Raw genomic sequence first — 24,285 nt, forward strand, 5'->3', positions numbered from 1 at the left:
TGCCTTGTTCAGGGGCAGAACAACAGGTTTTTACCTTGGCTGTTCGGGGATTCGATCTAGCAGCCTTTCAGTTAGTGGCCTAATGCTCTAACCACTAGGCTACCTGCCTCTAACCACTAGGCTACCTGCCTCTAACCACTAGGCTACCTGCCTCTAACCACTAGGCTACCTGCCTCTAGCCCCTAGGCTACCTGCCTCTAGCCCCTAGGCTACCTGCCTCTAACCACTAGGCTACCTGCCTCTAACCCCTAGGCTACCTGCCTCTAACCACTAGGCTACCTGCCTCTAACCACTAGGCTACCTGCCTCTAAACCACTAGGCTACCTGCCTCTAAACCACTAGGCTACCTGCCTCTAAACCACTAGGCTACCTGCCTCTAACCACTAGGCTACCTGCCTCTAACCACTAGGCTACCTGCCTCTAACCACTAGGCTACCTGCCTCTAACCACCAGGCTACCTGCCTCTAACCACTAGGCTACCTGCCTCTAACCACCAGGCTACCTGCCTCTAACCACTAGGCTACCTGCCTCTAACCACTAGGCTACCTGCCTCTAACCACTAGGCTACCTGCCTCTAACCACTACGCTACCTGCCTCTAACCACTAGGCTACCTGCCTCTAACCACTAGGCTACCTGCCGCCCCTCTAACCACTAGGCTACCTGCCGCCCCTCTAACCACTAGGCTACCTGTCGCCCCTCTAACCACTAGGCTACCTGCCCCTCTAACCACTAGGCTACCTGCCGCCCCTCTAACCACTAGGCTACCTGCCGCCCCTCTAACCACTAGGCTACCTGCCGCCCCTCTAACCACTAGGCTACCTGCCGCCCCTCTAACCACTAGGCTACCTGCCGCCCCTCTAACCACTAGGCTACCTGCCTCTAACCACTAGGCTACCTGCCTCTAACCACTAGGCTACCTGCCTCTAACCCTAGGCTACCTGCCTCTAACCACTAGGCTACCTGCCTCTAACCACTAGGCTACCTGCCTCTAACCACTAGGCTACCTGCCACCCCTGGTGAATAGTAGAGAATAATAAAATGCGGGCAGTCACAGTGTGATCCAACTAACGAGCATAAAGACAACTCCAAACATCTGACAGCAACCAACTAACCATGGCATTCTGTGACCGGGTGCTTGTAAACAACATCTATATACCAGGTCCAGACCTAGACCCAGACTTAGCACTGGAACCAGGACCAGACCCAGTCCAGGACCAGACCTAGACCAGACCCAGACCAGACCAGGACCAGAACCAGACCTAGACCAGACCAGGACCAGATCAGAACCGGAACCAGGACCCAGCCAACATCCCTCTCCTTTCCCCGTTCTCTCCTTTCTCCAGGCTAGGATGGTCAACCTGGAGCCTTCATCCAGGCCAGGTGGTCAACCTGGAGCCTTCACCATTCACTGGTCTGGCTGGAGGGATAGAGGGCCCACGTCTCTGTCTCTTCCACAGGTTTGTGAGGTATAAAGAGGGGTAAGAGAGGGAGGGAGCTGTGCTGGATGCAGAGGATGGATGGGCAGGTGGAGGAGTGATGGTATCTGGCTCCTCTCTACCTCTCCTCTTCTGGCCCTGTTCACCCTCCTCTTCCTCCTGCCCTGTTCATCCTCCTCTTCATCACTTGTTCTCGATGAGAGACTGGACCTTGCGCACCAGCTCTCTGGCGATCTGAAGGATGTGCTGCACGTCATGACGTTCTGCCATCTCTGTTACACACACACACACACACACACACACACACACAGGAAGTCAGGGAGATGGTTTTATACACACACTATATATCTGTAGTGACCTTGCTCACAGTTTGCCTCCACCTTTGTGCTCCATCCCAACACATTTCACCATGTTCTTGTTGGAGGCTCCTGATTGGTGCAGTGGTCTAAGGCACTGCATCTCAGTGCTAGAGGTGTTAGAGGTGTCACTACAGACCCTGGTTCGTATCCAGGCTGTATCACAACCGGCCGTGACTGGGAGTCCCATAGGGCGGCACACAATTGGCCCAGCATCGTCCGGGTTTGGCCTGGTGTAGGCCGCCATTGTAAATAAGAGCTTGTTCTTAAACTGACTTGCCTTGTTAAATTACATTTTATTTTATTTTATTATTACATATTGCACTACTTTTGACCAGAGCCATAGGGCCCATCCCAATACATTTCACTTGGTCTAAAGTAGTGCACTATATAGGGAATAGGGTTCTGTAGGGCCCTGGTCTAAAGTAGTGCACTATATAGGGAATAGGGTTCTATAGGGCCCTGGTCTAAAGTAGTGCACTATATATAGGGAATAGGGTTCTATAGGGCCCTGGTCTAATGTAGTGCACTATATAGGGAATAGGGTTCTATAGGGCCCCGGTCTAAAGTAGTGCACTATATATAGGGAATAGGGTTCTATAGGGCCCTGGTCTAAAGTAGTGCACTATATATAGGGAATAGGGTTCTATAGGGCCCTGGTTTAAAGTTGTGCCCTATATAGGGAATAGGGTTCTATAGGGCCCTGGTCTAAAGGAGTACACTGTCTGTGTCTCTCTCTCTCTGGCAGTCTCTCTCTCTCTCTCTTTGGCAGTCTGTCTCTCTGTCTGTCTGGCAGTCTCTCTGTCTGGCTGTCTCTCTGTCTGGCTGTCTCTCTGTCTGGCTGTCTCTCTGTCTGGCTGTCTCTGTCTGGCTGTCTCTCTGTCTGGCTGTCACCGTTGAAGAAGGTGATGATGTCAGTGAAGTCCATGGTATTGTCTCTGATGATCTCTCTGTAGACCTCTACCAGAGCCAGGGCCAGGAACAGGATGAAGTGCTGAGAGGAGATGTGAGGGGCCACCCAGATCACCTCCCATACTGAGAACACATCCTGGTACAGCAGCTCTGGAGGGGAGAGACACACAGAGGGCACACACACACACACACACAAAGGACACACACATACACAGAGGAGATACAGGACAAACACATACACAGAGGAGACACACACACACAGAGGAAACACACACACACACACACACACACAGAGGAGACACACACACACACACACACACACACACACATAGGAGACACACACACACACACAGAGGAGACACACACACACACACAGAGGAGACACACACACACACACACACACACACAGAGGAGACACACACACACAGAGGAGACACACACACAGAGGACACACACACACACAGAGGACACACACACACACACGACACACACACACACAAAGTTATTTGCATTGTATTTCAACTCCAATCTGAAATGTCATACAGTGTACCACTGGCTCATATCATATAAAACCACTGGCTCATATCATATAAAACCACTGGCTCATATCATATAAAACCACTGGCTCATATCATATAAAACCACTGGCTCCATATAAAACTGGCTCATATCATATAAAACTCCTGGCTCATATCATATAAAACCCCTGGCTCATATCATATAAAACCACTGGCTCATATCTAAAACCACTGGCTCATATCATATAAAACCACTGGCTCATATCATATAAAACTCCTGGCTCATATCATATAAAACTCCTGGCTCATATCATATAAAACTAAAACCACTGGCTCTATCATATCATATAAAACTCCTGGCTCATATCATATAAAACCACTGGCTCATATCATATAAAACCACTGGCTCATATCATATAAAACCACTGGCTCATATCATATAAAACCACTGGCTCATATCATATAAAACTCCTGGCTCATATCATATAAAACCACTGGCTCATATCATATAAAACCACTGGCTCATATCATATAAAACCACTGGCTCATATCATATAAAACCACTGGCTCATATCATATAAAACCACTGGCTCATATCATATAAAACTCCTGGCTCATATCATATAAAACTACCTGCTGAAGACAGAACCAAGGTTGGTAAAACTCCTGGCTCATATCATATAAAACTCCTGGCTCATATCATATAAAACCACTGGCTCATATCATATAAAACCACTGGCTCATATCATATAAAACCACTGGCTCATATCATATAAAACCACTGGCTCATATCATATAAAACTCCTGGCTCATATCATATAAAACTACCTGCTGAAGACAGAACCAAGGTTGGTAAAACTCCTGGCTCATATCATATAAAACTCCTGGCTCATATCATATAAAACATATAAAACCACTGGCTCATATCATATAAAACCACTGGCTCATATCATATAAAACTCCTGGCTCATATTATATAAAACTCCTGGCTCATATCATATAAAACTACCTGCTGAAGAAAGAACCAAGGTTGGTAAAACTCCTGGCTCATATCATATAAAACTCCTGGCTCATATCATATAAAACTACCTGCTGAAGACAGAACCAAGGTTGGTAAAACTCCTGGCTCATATCATATAAAACTGAAGACAGAACCAAGGTTGGTAAAACTCCTGGCTCATATCATATAAAACTGAAGAAGGAACCAAGGTTGGTAAAACTCCTGGCTCATATCATATAAAACTGAAGACAGAACCAAGGTTGGTAAAACTCCTGGCTCATATCATATAAAACTGAAGATAGAACCAAGGTTGGTAAAACTCCTAGCTCATATCATATAAAACTACCTGCTGAAGACAGAACCAAGGTTGGTGAAACTCCTGGCTCATATCATATAAAACTGAAGACAGAACCAAGGTTGGTAAAACTCCTAGCTCATATCATATAAAACTACCTGCTGAAGACAGAACCAAGGTTGGTGAAACTCCTGGCTCATATCATATAAAACTGAAGACAGAACCAAGGTTGGTGAAACTCCTAGCTCACATCATATAAAACTGAAGACGGAACCAAGGTTGGTAAAACTCCTGGCTCATATCATATAAAACCACTGGCTCATATCATATAAAACTGAAGACGGAACCAAGGTTGGTAAAACTCCTAGCTCATATCATATAAAACTACCTGCTGAAGACAGAACCAAGGTTGGTAAAACTCCTGGCTCATATCATATAAAACTCCCTGCTGAAGACAGAACCAAGATTGGTAAAACTCCTGGCACTTCACATACAGTTGAAGTTAGAAGTTTACATACACCTTAGCCAAATACAGTTTTTCACAATTCCCGACATTTAATCCCAGTAAAAATTCCCTGTTTTAGGTCAGTTAGGATCATCACTTTATTTTAAGAATGTGAAATGTCAGAATAATTGTAGAGAGAATTATTTATTTCAGCTTTTATTTCTTTCATCACATTCCCAGTGGGTCAGAAGTGTACATACACTCAATTAGTATTTGGTAGCATTGCCTTTAAATTGTTTAACTTGGGTCAAACGTTTCGGGTAGCCTTCCACAAGCTTCCCACAATAAGTTGGCCCATTCCTCCTGACAGAGCTGGTGTAACTGAGTCAGGTTTGTAGGCCTCCTTGCTTGCACACGCTTTTACAGTTCTACCCACAAATGTTCTATGGGATTGAGGTCAGGGCTTTGTGATGGCCACTCCAATACCTTGACTTTGTTGTCCTTAAGCCATTCTGCCACAACTTTGGAAGTATGCTTGAGGTCATTGTCCATTTGGAAGACCCATTTGCGACCAAGCTTTAACTTTCTGACTGATGTCGCTTCAGTATGTCCACATAATTTTCCTTCCTCATGAAGCCATCTATTTTGTGAAGTGCACCAGTCCCTACTGCACCAAAGCACCCCCACAACGTGATGCTGCCACCCCGTGCTTCACGGTTGGGATGGTGTTCTTCGGCTTGCAAGCCTCCCCTTTTCCTCCAACACAACAGCAGAGGGAACACCCCCCATCCACATCGATGGAACAGTAGTGGAGAGGGTAGCAAGTTTTAAGTTCCTCGGCGTACACATCACAGACAAACTGAATTGGTCCACTCACACAGACAGCATCGTGAAGAAGGCGTATATCTTTATGTACATATTCTTTATCCCCTTACACTGTGTATAAGACAGTAGTTTTGAAATTGTTAGTTAGATTACTTGTTGGTTATTACTGCATTGTCGGAACTAGAAGCACAAGCATTTCGCTACACTCGCATTAACATCTGCTAACCATGTGTACCATGTACCATGTATGTGACAAATACAATTTGATTTGATTTGACATAATGATGGTCAAACCGTTCTATTTTTGTTTCATCAGACCAGAGGACATTTCTCCAAAAAGTATGATCTTTGTCCCCATGTGAATTTGCAAACCGTAGTCTGGCTTTTTTATGGAGGTTTTGGAGCAGTGGCTTCTTCCTTGCTGAGTGGCCTTTCAGGATATGTTGATATTGGACTCGTTTTTACTGTGGATATAGATACTTTTATACCTGTTTCCTCCAGCATCTTCACAAGGTCCTTTGCTGTTGTTCTGGGATTGATTTGCACTTTTCGCATCAAAATACATTCATCTCTAGGAGATAGAATGTGTCTCCTTCCTGAGCGGTATGACAGCTGCGTGGTCCAATGGTGTTTATACTTGTGTGCTATTGTTTGTACAGATGAACGTGGTACCTTCAGCCGTTTGGAAATTGCTCCCAAGTCTGAACCAGGCTTCCCAAGGATGAACCAGCAAGTAATATACTCGGAAGCGATGGATGGTGTGCACGCCTCCTGAGTCGGACTAGAAGTCCACTCCTTCATCCTCTTGTTCGGCGCCCCCCCCCAGGAGGAATGGAACTGCCTCGGGGAGTTCACACATAAAGGATCCAATTCAGGGAAGTTACATTTCTGGTTGAAATGTTGATGAGTGACCGCCGATCTAATATCCAAAAGTTACTTTCGTCTGTAGGCAATAATGTAAGAAATAACAACAGTAACAAAACAAAAACAAAACAAAAAAATGCTGCAAAGTCGGCAAGGAGCTAAAAACAGGGAATATTGTCCATAGTCTCACACTGCTTCTTTTACTTGCCTGTAACCCCCCCCACCTCGTTTCATAATTGTCTAAGTAAAGCTTCAAAATCCCCCTCAACAAAATGTAATTAAATGAATGAAAGGAGTGTTGTTTGTGAAGCGTATCGTACCTCTTTTGAAGTCTAACAGGAACCAGCGGTAGCAGAAACAGAGGTGGGTGGAGTCTCCATTCTGATGCATCAGCTCAAACAGCTCAGAGTCCAGGATCTGATGACATCATCAAACAGACACCACACCAGAGCGGACCACCGGTTAGGGGTCACGTTAGGATCATTCGAGCGTGCGTGCACGCACGCACACACAGTCAGGGCGGCAGGTAGCCTAGTGGTTAGAGCGTTGGGCCAGTAACCGAAAGGTTGCTAAATCGAATCCCTGAGCTGACAAGGTAAAAAATCTGTTGCCCCTAAACAAGGCAGTTAACTCACTGTTCCTAGGCCGTCATTGTAAAATAATAATTTGGTCTTAACTGACTTGCCCTAGTTAACTAAAGTTAACTAAAGGTTAACTAAAGGTCAAATACAGGTCAACTAAAGGTCAACTAAAGGTCAACTAAAGGTCAACTAAAGGTTAAATAAAGGTGAACTAAAGGTTAAGTAAATAAACACCAGACCTGTATGAGGGACCTCATGTTGGTGAAGTGTGTGTCCATGGCTCCGCCGTTGGGGAAGTTCTGGCTCATCCTCTTCATCAGCTGGGTGAAACAGCTGTATGCTAGACACTCTGGGGGAGGAAGAAGGGAAGGGAAGGGGGTCAACAAATACTCTGGGGGAGGGAGGAAGGCATGGGGAGGGAGGAGGGCGAGGGTCAACACATACTCTGGGGGAGGAAGAAGGGAAGGTGGGGGGTGAGGCGAGGCGAGGGTCAACACATACTCTGGGAGAGGGAGGAAGGCATGGAGAGGGAGGAGGAGGGTGGGGCGAGGCGAGGGTTAACACATACTCTGGGAGAGGGAGGAAGGCATGGAGAGGGAGGAGGAGGGGGCGAGGGTCAACACATACTCTGGGAGAGGGAGGAAGGCATGGAGAGGGAGGAGGAGGGGGGCGAGGGTCAACACATACTCTGGGAGAGGGAGGAAGGCATGGAGAGGGAGGAGGAGGGGGGCGAGGGTCAACACATACTCTGGGAGAGGGAGGAAGGCATGGAGAGGGAGGAGGAGGGTGGGGCGAGGCGAGGGTCAACACATACTCTGGGAGAGGGAGGAAGGCATGGAGAGGGAGGAGGGGGGGGGGCGAGGCAAGGGTCAACACATACTCTGGGAGAGGGAGGAAGGCATGGAGAGGGAGGAGGAGGGGGGCGGGGGTCAACACATACTCTGGGAGAGGGAGGAGGAGGGGGCGAGGCAAAGGGGCAACACATACTCTGGGAGAGGCTATACTTTTTCTGTATATTGTGACCAAGGCCTAGACACATACATTCCCCTTCACTCACTGATCACTGTGTAATGCAACGGCTAATGGGTAAAAGCTAATTGCAAATGGCTATAATTGCTAATGTTTCATTACTAATTGCTAGCTAACAGCTAACGGCAAATGGCTAACAGGCTTCATAGGGCCCTGGTCAAAAGAAGTGCAGAGTATAGGGAATAGGGTCCCATTTGGGAGGCAGCCATGTTGACTGAGGTTCCATGTTGACTGAGGTTCATACCATCGTCCAGGATGACCATGAGAGGAGCCAGCAGGTCACACATCCCCTGGACATAACCCATCTCCAGATTCTCCCACACATAGCTGGGACAGGATAGGGAAACAAAAGGGGGAAGAGGGGGAAAGAAGAGGGGTAAGAGGGGGAGGAATATTGTGGAAAGAGGGGGAAGGAAGAGGTGGGAAGAAGGGGGGAAGAAGAGGGGTAAGAGGGGGAAAGAAGAGAGGGGAAAGAAAAGGGGTAAGAGGTGGGAAGAAGAGGGGGAAAGAAGAGGGGGAAGAGGGGGATGGAAGAGGTGGAGGAAGAGGGGTAAGAGGTGGGAAGAAGAGGGAAACGCGAGACGGTGAAAAAAAGAGTGTGAAATAATGAGCGATCGAGTGAGCAAATAAAAGTCTGTGTGCGTGCATGTGTGTGTTTACCTGCACATGATGTTGCGTAGTTTCTCCAGGTTAGCGGTCGTAAAGTAGCCGTAGTTACGGTCACAGCGTTGAACATCTTTATCTATCCTGTGGAGGTTCAGAGCCACTGTGTCCAACAGCTCAATCTGCACAGACACACACACACACACACATACACACACACACACACACACACACACACACACAGACACACACACACACACACACACACACACACACACACACACACACACACACAGACACACAGACACACACACACACACACACACACACAGACACACACACACACACACACAGACACTTCAATTTGATCCGGTTCAGTTCACATAAAGAGTAAATATCAATGCAGTAAAATTGCCTTCAGAACAGCATCCAGAACAGCATCCAGAACAGTACCCAGAACAGTATCCAGAACAGTACCCAGAACAGCATCCAGAACAGTACTCAGAACAGCATCCAGAACAGTACCCAGAACAGTAACTAGAACAGCATCCAGAACAGTACCCAGAACAGTACTCAGAACAGCATCCAGAACAGTACCCAGAACAGTACTCAGAACAGCATCCAGAACAGTACCCAGAACAGTACCCAGAACAGTACTCAGAACAGCATCCAGAACAGTACCCAGAACAGTAACTAGAACAGCATCCAGAACAGTACCCAGAACAGTAACTAGAACAGCATCCAGAACAGTACTCAGAACAGCATCCAGAACAGTACCGAGAACAGTACTCAGAACAGTACTCAGAACAGTACCCAGAACAGTAACTAGAACAGTAACTAGAACAGTACCCAGAACAGTAACTAGAACAGTACCCAGAACAGTACTCAGAACAGTAACTAGAACAGCATCCGGAACAGTACCCAGAACAGTATCCAGAACAGTACTCAGAACAGTACCCAGAACAGTAACTAGAACAGTACCCAGAACAGTACCCAGAACAGTACTCAGAACAGTACTCAGAACAGTACCCAGAACAGTACCTAGAACAACATCCGGAACAGCATCCGGAACAGCATCCAGAAAGTACCCAGAACAGTACTCAGAACAGCATCCAGAACAGCATCCAGAACAGTACCCAGAACAGTACTCAGAACAGCATCCAGAACAGCATCCAGAACAGTACATCAGAACAGCATCCAGAACAGCATCCAGAACAGTACCCAGAACAGTAACTAGAACAGCATCCAGAACAGTACCCAGAACAGCATCCAGAACAGCATCCAGAACAGTACTCAGAACAGCATCCAGAACAGCATCCAGAACAGCATCCAGAACAGTACCCAGAACAGTACCCAGAACAGCATCCAGAACAGTACCCAGAACAGCATCCAGAACAGCATCCAGAACAGTACTCAGAACAGCATCCAGAACAGTACTGATCTATGTGTTTCGATATGCAATTCAATGATGCTCTTTATTGAGTATCTGTCGCTGTGTCTGTGTCTGTGTGTGTGTGTGTGTGTGTGTGTGTGTGTGTGTGTGTGTGTCCAGTACTTACTGTATAGGATGAGAGTGAAGGCATCCCCTCTGCTCCTCCATTCTCATTGGTCATCAACTTATCCAGCTGACTGCACAGAATCTCCTCACTCAACCAATCCTGTCGCTCCTTCTCCTCCGTCACACTGTACGAGTGTGGCCGAGCCTCCTCCCCGGCTCCTCCCTCCTGCCCGACTCCCCCCTTCTCCTCCGTGCTCTGTCCATCGTCGATAGAGGAGAGAATCTGAGAGTGCCCGGAGTCAGGGGAGTCAAACTCCACTAGGGGGCACTCATCAGGAGCTAGTGCTCCACTGGCTGCGGGGAGAATCACTGTAGAGTGGCCGGGGGTGTCTCCCCCCCCCCCTCCTGGGGTTTCCTGCCCCCCCGCCCCTGCGTCGGGCTCATCCACTGACATGAACACCTGGCAGGAGGGAGGAGGGAGGAGAAAGCAGGAGGGTTGGGGAGGACGGAGAAGGGCGAAGGAGGAGGAGGGAGGAAGGGGGAGGAGGGAGGAAAAGGAGGGAGAAGGCAGGAGGCTTGAGGAGGACGGAGAAGGGGGAGGAGGAGGGAGGAAAAGGGAGGAGGCGGCAGGAGGTTTGAGGAGGACGGAGAAGGGCAGAGGAGGAGGGAGGAAGGGGGAGAATGCAGAAGGCTTGAGGAGGACGGAGAAAGGGGGAGGAGGGAGGATAAGGGGGAGAGGGCAGGAGGATTGGGGAGGACGGAGAAGGGGGGAGGAAGAGGGGTAGAGATGTGTTTTTTTATAAACAGCTAAAACAAACAGGAAAACTACCCTTTCTAGTTATATGTAATGTTTGCACGTGTTTTTATAATGATTAAAAAAATTAACTTTATTCAATCAACCAATCAATCAATCAATTAATCAACCAATTAATCAACCAATAAACCAATCAATTAATCAACCAACTAATTAATCAACCAACCAATTAATCAACCAATCAATCAACCAATAAACCAATCAATCAATCAACCAACTAATTAATCAACCAACCAATTAATCAACCAATCAATCAATCAACCAATCAATCAATCAACCAACCAATTAATCAACCAACCAATCAACTAATCAACCAATCAATCAATCAACCAACTAATTAATCAACCAACCAATTAATCAACCAATCAATCAATCAACCAATCAATCAATCAACCAACCAATTAATCAACCAACCAATCAATCAACCAATCACCCAACCAATCAATCAATAAATTAATCAATTAATCAACCAATTAATCAATCAACCAATTAATCAATCAATTAATCAACCAATCAATCAACCAACCAATTAATCAACCAACCAATTAATCAACCAATCAATCAACCAACCAATTAATCAACCAACCAATTAATCAACCAACCAATTAATCAACCAACCAATTAATCAACCAACCAACCAATCAATCAACCAACCAATCAACCAACCAATCAATCAATCAATCAATCAACCAACCAATCAATCAATCAACCAACCAACCAATCAATCAACCAATCAATTAATCAACCAACCAATCAATCAACCAATCAATCAATCAATCAACCAATTAATCAACCAATTAATCAACCAATCAATCAACCAATCAATCAACCAACCAATTAATCAACCAACCAACCAACCAACCAATTAACCAACCAATTAACCAACCAACCAATCAATCAACCAACCAATTAATCAACCAATCAATCAACCAACCAATTAATCAACCAATCGATCAACCAACCAATTAATCAACCAACCAATCAACCAACCAATTAATCAACCAACCAACCAATTAATCAACCAATCAATCAACCAACCAATTAATCAACCAATCAATCAACCAATCAATCAACCAACCAATTAATCAACCAACCAATCAACCAACCAATTAATCAACCAATCAATCAACCAACCAATTAATCAACCAATCAATCAACCAACCAATTAATCAACCAACCAACCCACCTCATTGCAGAGAGTGGAGTCTCTGTGTCTGAGGACGTGGCTCTCTATGCTGCTTCCTGAAGACAGATTAGCAAAAATGGCCGACTGCATCTCTTTGTCTCTCTGCTTGACGATCACCTCGCAGGCCTTCCACTCCTTCATCACCTGCTGGTACCGTGCACCGATCTTCTCATCGATCTACAGACCAACACGGCATGACAAGATGTTCATTATAAATATATTTATGACATTTGGAAACTGAGAGGGGGTTACAGTAAAAGACAGGAAGGAAGATGTGGAAACAACTATTGAACCCCGTCTCTGGTGGGGTACATGTGGCCAGATCTTAAAACACAGAGACAGAGAGACATATGTATTGTTAGCTACCTGGCTCATGTCCTTCTTGCCCATGCCAAAGTTGTAGTGACCCAGCAGGAAGGGCCAGACTTCCTTCCTGATGTCATGCTGTACACCTCCGTAATACACCAGCCACAACAACTCCAACTCCTTATAGTTCTAGAGAAAGAGAGAGACAATTTATTTTATTTGACCTTTATTTAACCAGATAGGCAAGTTGAGAACAAGTTCTCATTTACAATTGCGACCTGGCCAAGATAAAGCAAAGCAGTTCGACACAATACAACAACACAGAGTTACACATGGAGTAAAACAAACATACAGTCAATAATAAAGTAGAAAAATAAGTCTATATACGATGTGAGCAAATGAGGTGAGATAAGGGAGGTAAAGGCCATGGTGGCGAAGTAAATACAATATAGCAAGTAAAAAACTGGAATGGTAGATTTGCAGTGGAAGAATGTGCAAAGTAGAAAAAATAATGGGGAGCAAAATAAATAAATAAATACAGTAGGGGAAGAGGTAGATGTTTGGGCTAAATTATAGATGGGCTATGTACAGGTGCAGCAATCTGTGAGCTGCTCTGGCAGCTGGTGACAATGAACTCTATCAGAGAAGTAGTTGGTGAACCAGGCGAGGCAATCATTTGAGAAACCAAGGCTATCGAGTCTGCCGATGAGGATGTGGTGTTTGACAGAGTCGAAAGCCTTGGCCAGGTCAATGAATACGGCTGCACAGTATTGTTTCTTATCGATGGCGGTTAAGATATCGTTTAGGACCTTAAGCGTGGCTGAGGTGCACCCATGACCAGCTCGGAAACCAGATTGCATAGTGGAGAAGGAGCGGTGGGATTTGAAATGGTCGGTAATCTGTTTGTTGACTTGGCTTTCGAAGACCTTAGAAAGGCAGGGTAGGATAGATATAGGTCTGTAGCAGTTTGGGTCTAGAGTGTCCCCCCTTTTGAAGAGGGGGATGACCGCGGCTGCTTTCCAATCTTTGGGAATCTAAGACGACACGAAAGGGAGGTTGAACAGGCTAGTAATAGGGGTGGCAACAATTTTGGCAGATCATTTTAGAAAGAAAGGGTCCAGATTGTCTAGCCCGGCTGATTTGTAGGGGTCCAGATTTTGCAGCTCTTTCAGAACATCAGCTGGCTGGATTTGGGAGAAGAAGAAATGGGGAAGGCTTGGGCGAGTTGCTGTGGGGGGTACAGTGCTGTTGACCGGGGTAGGAGTAGCCATGTGGAAAGCATGGCCAGCCGTAGAAAAATGCTTATTGACATTTTCAATTATAGTGGATTTATCAGTGGTGACAGTGTTTCCTATCTTCAGTGCAGTGGGCAGCTGGGAGGAGGTGTTCTTATTCTCCATGGTCTTTACAGTGTCATAGAACTTTTTTGAGTTTGTGTTGCAGGAAGCAAATTTCTGCTTGAAAAAGCTAGCCTTGGCTTTTCTAACTGCCTGTGTATATTAGTTTCTAACTTCCCTGAAAAGTTGCATATCACGGGGGCTGTTCGATGCTAATGTAGAACGCCATAGGATGTTTTTTTGCTAGTTAAGGGCAGTTAGGTCTGGAGAGAATCAAGAGCTATATCTGTTCCTGGTTCAAAATTTCTTGAATGGGGCATGAATCTGTCGTTCTGCCCCTGAACAGGCAGTTAACCCACTGTTCCTAGGCCGTCATTGAAAATAAGAATTTGTTCTTAACTGACTTGCCTAGTTAAATAAAGGTAAAATAAATACAATTTAAAATGGTGAGGAAGGCATTTAAAAAAAATAACCAGGCATCCTCTACTGACGGGATGAGGTCAATATCCTTCCAGGGCCAGGTCAATTAGAAAGACCTGCTCGCTGAAGTGTTTCAGGGAGCATTTGACAGTGATGAGGGGTGGTCGTTTGACCGCTGACCCATTACGGATGCAGGCAATGAGGCAGTGATCACTGAGATCCTGGTTGAAAACAGCAGAGGTGTATTTAGAGGGCAAGTTGGTTAGGATGATATCTATGAGGGTGCCCGTGTTAACGGCTTTGGGGTTGTACCTGGTAGGTTCATTGATAATTTGTGTGAGATTGAGGGCATCAAGCTTAGATTGTAGGATGGCTGGGGTGTTAAGCATGTTCCAGTTTAGGTCACTTAGCAGCACAAGCTCTGAAGATAGATGGGGGGCAATCAGTTCACATATGGTGTCCAGAGCACAGCTGGGGGCAGAGGGTGGTCTATAGCAGGTGGCAATGGTGAGAGACTTGTTTTTAGAGAGTTGTATTTTTAAAAGTAGAAGTTAAAATTGTTTGGGTACAGACCTGGATAGTAGGACAGAACTCTGCAGGCTATCTCTGCAGTAGATTGCAACACTGACCCCTTTGGCCGTTCTATCTTGTCTGAAAATGTTATAGTTAGGGATGGAGATTTCAGAGTTTTTGTTGACCTTCCTAAGCCAGGATTCAGAATCGGCTAGGACATCCGGGTTGGCGGAGTGTGCTAAAGCAGTGAATAAAACAAACTTAGGGAGGAGGCTTCTAATGTTAACATGCATGAAACCAAGGCTATTATGGTTACAGAAGTCATCAAAAGAGAGCGCCTGGGGAATAGGAGTGGAGCTAGGCACTGCAGGGCCTGGATTCACCTCTACATCACCAGAGGAACAGAGGAGGAGTAGGATAAGGGTACGGCTAAAAGCTATGAGACAGAACAGTAGAGAGAGAGACCAAGACAATGATTCAGATCAGTAAAGCTGGCATGAACAGCTCAAATAAGCAAAGAGAAACAACAGTCCATCATTAATTTAAGACAAGGTCAGTCAATCTGGAAAATTTCAAGAACTTTTAAAGTTTCCTCAAGTACAGTTGCAAACACCATCAAGCGCTATGGTGAAACTGGCTCTCAAGTTCATTAGAGTTAACTGCACCTCAGATTGCAGCCCAAATAAATGCTTCACAGAGATTAAATAACATACACATCTCAACATCAACTGTTCAGAGGAGACTGCGTGAATCAGGCCTTCATGGTCGAATTGCAGCAAATAAATCACTACTAAAGGACACCAATAAGAAGAAGATACTAGCTTGGGCCAAGAAACACGAGCAATGGACATTAGACCGGTGGAAATCTGTCCTTTGGTCTGACGAGTCCAACTTTGAGATTTTTGGTTCCAAACTGCTGTGTCTTTGTGAGACGTAGAGTATGTGAACGGATGATCTCCGAATGTGTGGTTTCCACCGTGAAGCATGGAGGTGGTGTGATTGTGTGAGGGTGCTTTGCTGGTGACACTGTCAGGGATTTATTTAGAATTCAAGGCACACTTAACCAGCATGGCTACCACAGCATTCTGCAGCGATACGCCATCCCATCTGGTTTACGCTTAGTGGGACTATCATTTGTTTTTCAACAGGACAAGAACAAGGCTAATCTAAAAACAAGGCTCTTGTACCAGCATATCGATTGCGCAACCCGGGTTGGCAAAACCTGGATCATTGTAATTCTAACTTCCGTGATGCATATAAGGCCCTCCCCCGCCCCCCTTCCAGAAAAGCTGACCACAACTCCATTTTGTTGCTCCCAGCCTATAGACAGAAACTAAAACAGGAAGCACCCGTGCTCAGGTCTGTTCAACGCTGGTCCGACCAATAGAATTCCACGCTTCAAGATTGCTTCGATCACGTGGACTGGGATATGTTCCGCATAGCGTCGAACAACAACATTGATGAATACGCTGATTCGGTGAGCAAGTTTATTAGCAAGTGCATCGGTTATGTTGTACCTACAGCGTCTATTAAAACATTCCCCAACCAGAAACCGTGGATTGATGGCAGCATTCGCGTAAAACTGAAAGCTCGAACTACTGCTTTTAAATCAGGGCAAGGTGACATGACCGAATACAAACAGTGTAGCTATTCCCGCCGCAAGGCAATCAAACAAGCAAGGGGCAGTATAGAGACAAAGTAAAGTCGCAATTCAACGGCTCAGACACAAGAGGTACAGTGCCTTGCGAAAGTATTCGGCCCCCTTGAACTTTACGACCTTTTGCCACATTTCAGGCTTCAAACATAAAGATATAAAACTGTATTTTTTTGTGAAGAATCAACAACAAGTGGGACACAATCATGAAGTGGAATGACATTTATTGGATATTTCAAACATTTTTAACAAATCAAAAACTGAAAAATTGGGCGTGCAAAATTATTCAGCCCCCTTAAGTTAATACTTTATAGCGCCACCTTTTGCTGCGATTACAGCTGTAAGTCGCTTGGGATATGTCTCTATCAGTTTTGCACATCGAGAGACTGAAATTTTTTCCCATTCCTCCTTGCAAAACAGCTCGAGCTCAGTGAGGTTGGATGGAGAGCATTTGTGAACAGCAGTTTTCAGTTCTTTGCACAGATTCTCGATTGGATTCAGGTCTGGACTTTGACTTGGCCATTCTAACACCTGGATATGTTTATTTTTGAACCATTCCATTGTAGATTTTGCTTTATGTTTTGGATCATTGTCTTGTTGGAAGACAAATCTCCGTCCCAGTCTCAGGTCTTTTGCAGACTCCATCAGGTTTTCTTCCAGAATGGTCCTGTATTTGGCTCTATCCATCTTCCCATCAATTTTAACCATCTTCCCTGTCCCTGCTGAAGAAAAGCAGGCCCAAACCAGATGCTGCCACCACCATGTTTGACAGTGGGGATGGTGTGTTCAGGGTGATGGGCTGTGTTGCTTTTACGCCAAACATAACGTTTTGCATTGTTGCCAAAAAGTTCAATTTTGGTTTCATCTGACCAGAGCACCTTCTTCCACATGTTTGGTGTGTCTCCCAGGTGGCTTGTGGCAAACTTTAAACAACACTTTTTATGGATATCTTTAAGAAATGGCTTTCTTCTTGCCACTCTTCCATAAAGGCCAGATTTGTGCAATATACGACTGATTGTTGTCCTATGGACAGAGTCTCCCACCTCAGGTGTAGATCTCTGCAGTTCATCCAGAGTGATCATGGGCCTCTTGGCTGCATCTCTGATCAGTCTTCTCCTTGTATGAGCTGAAAGTTTAGAGGGACGGCCAGGTCTTGGTAGATTTGCAGTGGTCTGATACTCCTTCCATTTCAATATTATCGCTTGCACAGTGCTCCTTGGGATGTTTAAAGCTTGGGAAATCTTTTTGTATCCAAATCCGGCTTTAAACTTCTTCACAACAGTATCACGGACCTGCCTGGTGTGTTCCTTGTTCTTCATGATGCTCTCTGCGCTTTTAAAGGACCTCTGAGACTATCACAGTGCAGGTGCATTTATACGGAGACTTGATTACACACAGGTGGATTGTATTTATCATCATTAGTCATTTAGGTCAACATTGGATCATTCAGAGATCCTCACTGAACTTCTGGAGAGAGTTTGCTGCACTGAAAGTAAAGGGGCTGAATAATTTAGCACGCCCAATTTTTCAGTTTTTGATTTGTTAAAAAAGTTTGAAATATCCAATAAATGTTGTTCCACTTCATGATTGTGTCCCACTTGTTGTTGATTCTTCACAAAAAAATAACAGTTTTATATCTTTATGTTTGAAGCCTGAAATGTGGCAAAAGGTCGCAAAGTTCAAGGGGGCCGAATACTTTCGCAAGGCAAATCAAATCCAATCCAATTTTATTTGTCACATACACATGGTTAGCAGATGTTAATGCTTGTGTAGCGAAATGCTTGTGCTTCTAGTTCCGACAATGCAGTAATAACCAACAAGTAATCTAACTAACAATTCCAAAACTACTGTCTTATACACAGTGTAAGGGGATAAAGAATATGTACTTAAGGATATATGAATGAGTGATGGTACAGAGGAGCATAGGCAAGATACAGTAGATGGTATCGAGTACAGTATATACATATGAGATGAGTATGTAAACAAAGTGGCATAGTTAAAGTGGCTAGTGATACATGTATTACATAAGGATGCAGTCGATGATATAGAGTACAGTATATACGTATGCATATGAGATGAATAATGTAGGGTAAGTAACATTATATAAGGTAGCATTGTTTAAAGTGGCTAGTGATATATTTACATTTCCCATCAATTCCCATTATTAAAGTGGCTGGAGTTGAGTCAGTGTCAGTGTCAGTGTGTTGGCAGCAGCCACTCAATGTTAGTGGTGGCTGTTTAACAGTCTGATGGCCTTGAGATAGAAGCTGTTTTTCAGTCTCTCGGTCCCAGCTTTGATGCACCTGTACTGACCTTGCCTTCTGGATGATAGCGGGGTGAACAGGCAGTGGCTCGGGTGGTTGATGTCCTTGATGATCTTTATGGCCTTCCTGTAACATCGGGTGGTGTAGGTGTCCTGGAGGGCAGGTAGTTTGCCCCCGGTGATGCGTTGTGCAGACCTCACTACCCTCTGGAGAGCCTTACTTCACGCGCCTTCTTCACGATGCTGTCTGTGTGAGTGGACCAATTCAGTTTGTCTGTGATGTGTATGCCGAGGAACTTAAAACTTGCTACCCTCTCCACTACTGTTCCATCGATGTGGATAGGGGGGTGTTCCCTCTGCTGTTTCCTGAAGTCCACAAGTTCCTGAAGTCCATCATCTCCTTAGTTTTGTTGACGTTGAGTGTGAGGTTATTTTCCTGACAGCACACTCCGAGGGCCCTCACCTCCTCCCTGTAGGCCGTCTCGTCGATGTTGGTAATCAAGCCTACCACTGTTGTGTCGTCCGCAAACTTGATGATTGAGTTGGAGGCGTGCGTGGCCACGCAGTCGTGGGTGAACAGGGAGTACAGGAGAGGGCTCAGAACGCACCCTTGTGGGGCCCCAGTGTTGAGGATCAGCGGGGTGGAGATGTTGTTGCCTACCCTCACCACCTGGGGGCGGCCCGTCAGGAAGTCCAGTACCCAGTTGCACAGGGCGGGGTCGAGACCCAGGGTCTCGAGCTTGATGACGAGCTTGGAGGGTACTATGGTGTTGAATGCTGAGCTGTAGTCGATGAACAGCATTCTCACATAGGTATTCCTCTTGTCCAGATGGGTTAGGGCAGTGTGCAGTGTGGTTGAGATTGCATCGTCTGTGGACCTATTTGGGCGGTAAGCAAATTGGAGTGGGTCTAGGGTGTCAGGTAGGGTGGAGGTGATATGGTCCTTGACTAGTCTCTCAAAGCACTTCATGATGACGGAAGTGAGTGCTACGGGGCGGTAGTCGTTTAGCTCAGTTACCTTAGCTTTCTTGGGAACAGGAACAATGGTGGCCCTCTTGAAGCATGTGGGAACAGCAGACTGGTATAGGGATTGATTGAATATGTCCGGACCAGCGTACAAAACAAAAACCAGCCCCGTCACGGACCACGATGTCTTGCTCCCAGACAAATTAAACTTCTTTGCTCGCTTTGAGGACAATACAGTGCCACTGACACGGCCCGCTACCAAAACCTGCGGGCTCTCCTTCACTGCAGCCAACGTGAGTAAAACATTTAAACGTGTCAACCCTCGCAAGGCTGCAGGCCCAGACGGCATCCCCAGCCACGTCCTCAGAGCATGTGCAGACCAGCTGGCTGGTGTGTTTACGGACATATTCAATCAATACTTATCCCAGTCTGTTGTTCCCACATGCTTCAAGAGGGCCAACATTGTTTCTGTGCCCACGAAAGCTAAGGTAACTGAGCTAAATGACTACCGCCTCGTAGCACTCACTTCTGTCATCATGAAGTGCTTTGAGAGACTAGTCAAGGACCATATCACCTCCACCCTACCTGACACCCTAGATCCACTCCAATTTGCATACCGCCCCAACAGATCCACAGATGACGTAATCTCAATCGCACTCCACACTGCCCTTTCTCACCTGGACAAAAGGAACACCGATGTGAGAATGCGGTTCCTTGACTACAGCTCAGAGTTAAACACCATAGTGCCCACAAAGCTCATCACTAAGCTAAGGACCCTGGGACTAAACACCTCCCTCTGCAACTGGATCCTGGATATCTCTCACAGCTACCCCCAAACCTCTCGTGTCTCTCATAGCTACCCCCAACACTCTCATATCTCTTATAGCTTCCCCCAACCTCATGTCTCTCTCGTATCTCTCACAGCTACCCCCAACCCTCTCCTATCTCTCACAGCTACCCCCAACCCCCTCCGATCTCTCATAGCTACTACCCCCAACCCTCTCATGTCTCTCATAGCTACTACCCCCAACCCTCTCGTGTCTCTCATAGCTAATCCCAACCCTCTCCTATCTCTCATAGCTACCCCCAACCCTCTCCTATCTCTCATACCTACCCCCCCCAACCCTAGCTACCCCCTATCTCTCATAGCTACCCCCAACCCCTCCTATCTCTCATAGCTACCCCCAACCCTCTCATAGCTACCCCCAACTCTCTCATATCTCTCATAGCTACCCCCAACCCTCTCATAGCTACCCCCAACTCTCTCATATCTCTCATAGCTACCCCCAACCCTCTCATTTCTCTCATAGCTACCCCCAACCCTCTCATTTCTCTCATAGCTACCCCCAACCCTCTCATGTCTCTCATAGCTACCCCCAACCCTCTCATGTCTCTCATAGCTACCCCCAACCCTCTCATGTCTCTCATAGCTACCCCCAACCCTCTCATGTCTCTCATAGCTACCCCCAACCCTCTCATGTCTCTCATAGCTACCCCCAACCCTCTCATGTCTCTCTCATAGCTTCCTTCCCCAACCCTCTCATGTTCTCTCATAGCTCCCCCCACCCCTCTCCCCCTCACGTATCTCTCATAGCTACCCCCAAACCTCACGTATCTCTCATAGCTACCCCCAAAACATACTTATTTGAAGTTGGTTTACCTCTCTAACCAACAACACCACGTGGACACGAATTTCTTCTTGAATTGAATGTGATTACTGAGCATAGAGTGATGTTTATGTTGACCCCTTTTAGAGGACAAGCTGCAACATTACACCCAGCCACCAAGCCACCCAGCCACGCAGCCATCCACTCACCCAGCCATCCACATAGTCAGCCAGCTACACAGCCATCCACATAGCCAGCCATCCACCCACCCAGCCATCCACCTAGCCATCCAGTCAGCCAGCCACGCAGCCATCCACCCACCCACCCAGCCATCCACATAGCCATCTACCCACCCAGCCATCCACATAGCCAGCCAGCTACACAGCCATCCACCCACACAGCCAGTCAGCCAGCTACACAGCCATCCACCCACCCAGCCAGTCAGCCAGCTACACAGCCATCCACCCACCCAGCCAGTCAGCCAGCTACACAGCCATCCACCCAGCCAGTCAGCCAGCTACACAGCCATCCACCCAGCCAGTCAGCCAGCTACACAGCCATCCACCCAGCCAGTCAGCCAGCTACACATCCATCCACCCATCCACCCAGCCAGTCAGCCAGCCACCAAGCCACCCAGCCACCCACCCAGCCATCCACCTAGCCATCCAGTCAGCCAGCCACGCAGCCATCCACCCACCCACCCAGCCATCCACATAGCCATCTACCCACCCAGCCATCCACATAGCCAGCCAGCTACACAGCCATCCACCCACCCAGCCAGTCAGCCAGCTACACAGCCATCCACCCACCCAGCCAGTCAGCCAGCTACACAGCCATCCACCCACCCAGCCAGTCAGCCAGCTACACAGCCATCCACCCAGCCAGTCAGCCAGCTACACAGCCATCCACCCAGCCAGTCAGCCAGCTACACAGCCATCCACCCAGCCAGTCAGCCAGCTACACATCCATCCACCCATCCACCCAGCCAGTCAGCCACCCAGCCACCCACCCAGCCATCCACCAAGCCACCCACCCACCTAGCCACGCAGCCATCCACCCAGTCAGCCAGCCACCAAGCCATCCACCCAGCCACCCATCCAGCCAGCCAGCCACCCACCCAGCCAGTCAGCCAGCCACCAAGCCACCCACCCAGCCACCCACCCAGCTAGCCAGCCACCCACCCAGCCAGTCAGCCAGCCACCAAGCCACCCACCCAGCCACCCACGCAGCCAGCCACCAAGCCACCCACCCAGCCACGCAGCCACCCACCCAGCCACGCAGCCATCCACCAAGCCATCCACGCAGCCACCCACCCAGCCAGTCAGCCAGCCACCAAGCCACCCACCCAGCCACGCAGTCATCCACCAAGCCATCCACCCAGCCAGCCACCAAGCCACGCAGCCATCCACCCACCCAGCCATCCACATAGCCAGCCAGCTACACAGCCATCCACATAGCCAGCCACCTAGCCAGCCAGCCACATTGCTAGCCACCCACCCGCCCAACCAGCCGTCCATCTAGCCACCCACCCACCCACCCAGCCAGCCACTAACCCACCTTGCAGTCCTTCTGGTACTTTTTCCACACGTCTCTGCTCAGTCCCCCGATGCCTCGCAAGGTTTGTCAGGAAGGACAATGTTGTGGCTGACCAGTGCTGACAGGTGGGTGCGGACCGTGGACAGATGTCGACAGTAGCCCAGCCCTGGGGGAGGGAGGGAAGGAGGGGGAGGGAGAGAGGGGGAGGGAGAGAGGGCGGGAGCGGGGTAGGGAGGGAGGGAGAGGGGGAGGGAGAGGGGGAGATGGGGGGGAGAGCGGGGGGAGGGGGAGGGAGCAGGGTGGGAGGGAGGGAGGGGAGGGTAGGGGGGAGGGAGGGAGGGAGCGGGGTAGGGGGAGGGAGGGAGGGAGCGGGGGGGGGGGAGGGAGGGAGGGAGGGGGAGGGGAGGGGTAGGGAGGGAGGTAGGGGTAGGGAGCGAGGGGGAGAGGGGTAGGGAGGGACGGAGTGAGAGGGAGAGGGGTAGGGAGGGAGCGGGGAGGGGAGAGGGGGAGGGAGCGGGGTAGGGAGGGAGGGAGGGAGCGGGGTAGGTAGGGAGGGAGGGAGGGGGAGGGAGGGAGCGGGGTAGGGAGGGAGGGAGCGGGGTAGGGGTAGGGAGGGAGCGGGGTAGGGGTAGGGAGGGAGCGGGGTAGGGAGGGAGCGGGGTAGGGGTAGGGGGTAGGGGGGAGGGAGGGAGGGAGGGAGGGAGGGAGGGGGAGGGAGGGAGGGGAGGGAGGGGAGGGGAGGGAGGGAGGGGGGGGGGGAGGGGTAGTGAGGGACGGAGGGAGAGGGGTAGGGAGGGAGCGGGGTAGGGAGGGAGGGAGACAAAGAGATAGGACAGAGGGCGTGAGACAGGAAGGAAGGAGTGGAGAGAAAGACAGACAAAAGAGACAGGAGATCACTCCCTTTATGACTGAACAGGGAACTGAGAAACAAACTACTTTGAGAGAAAGAACACAGACTTACATCCGTAGAAGGCCCTGGACACGATCTGCCTTTTCATATTCTGGCACAGCATCTTCAGAGGGATACTGGAAACAGGACACACGCACAATGGGGTGAGTAACGGACTCTGTGTGAGTAACGGACTCTGTGTGAGTAACGGACTCTGTGTGAGTAACGGACTCTGTGTGAGTAACGGACTCTGTGTGAGTAACGGACTCTGTGTGAGTAACGGACTCTGTGTGAGTAACGGACTCTGTGTGTGTGCATGCATGTATGTGTGAGTTCGTTAGTTGTGTGTGTCCATGTGTGTGTGTCCATGTGTGTGTGTGTGTGTCCATGTGTGTGTGTGTGTGTCCATGTGTGTATGTGAGTGTGTGTGA

At 47.9% G+C, this 24,285-nt stretch overlaps 1 protein-coding gene across 1 annotated transcript in view; it reads right to left on the reverse strand.

Moving 5' to 3' along the window:
- Window positions 1–923: 923 nt before the first annotated feature.
- Window positions 924–24,285, reverse strand: part of LOC112240768 (small G protein signaling modulator 2-like) — a 147,301-nt gene continuing 123,939 nt past the window's right edge. Inside the window, 12 exon segments of the mRNA XM_042297707.1 lie at window positions 924–1,709; window positions 2,688–2,855; window positions 6,973–7,069; window positions 7,473–7,582; window positions 8,507–8,589; window positions 8,923–9,047; window positions 10,425–10,823; window positions 12,364–12,540; window positions 12,730–12,858; window positions 22,987–23,036; window positions 23,039–23,131; window positions 23,927–23,991. Of these exon segments, the coding sequence (XP_042153641.1) occupies window positions 1,621–1,709; window positions 2,688–2,855; window positions 6,973–7,069; window positions 7,473–7,582; window positions 8,507–8,589; window positions 8,923–9,047; window positions 10,425–10,823; window positions 12,364–12,540; window positions 12,730–12,858; window positions 22,987–23,036; window positions 23,039–23,131; window positions 23,927–23,991 (1,585 nt within the window). The 3' untranslated portion in view covers window positions 924–1,620.

This window comes from Oncorhynchus tshawytscha, linkage group LG14 (genome assembly GCF_018296145.1).
Source record: "Oncorhynchus tshawytscha isolate Ot180627B linkage group LG14, Otsh_v2.0, whole genome shotgun sequence".
NCBI lineage: Eukaryota > Metazoa > Chordata > Actinopteri > Salmoniformes > Salmonidae > Oncorhynchus > Oncorhynchus tshawytscha.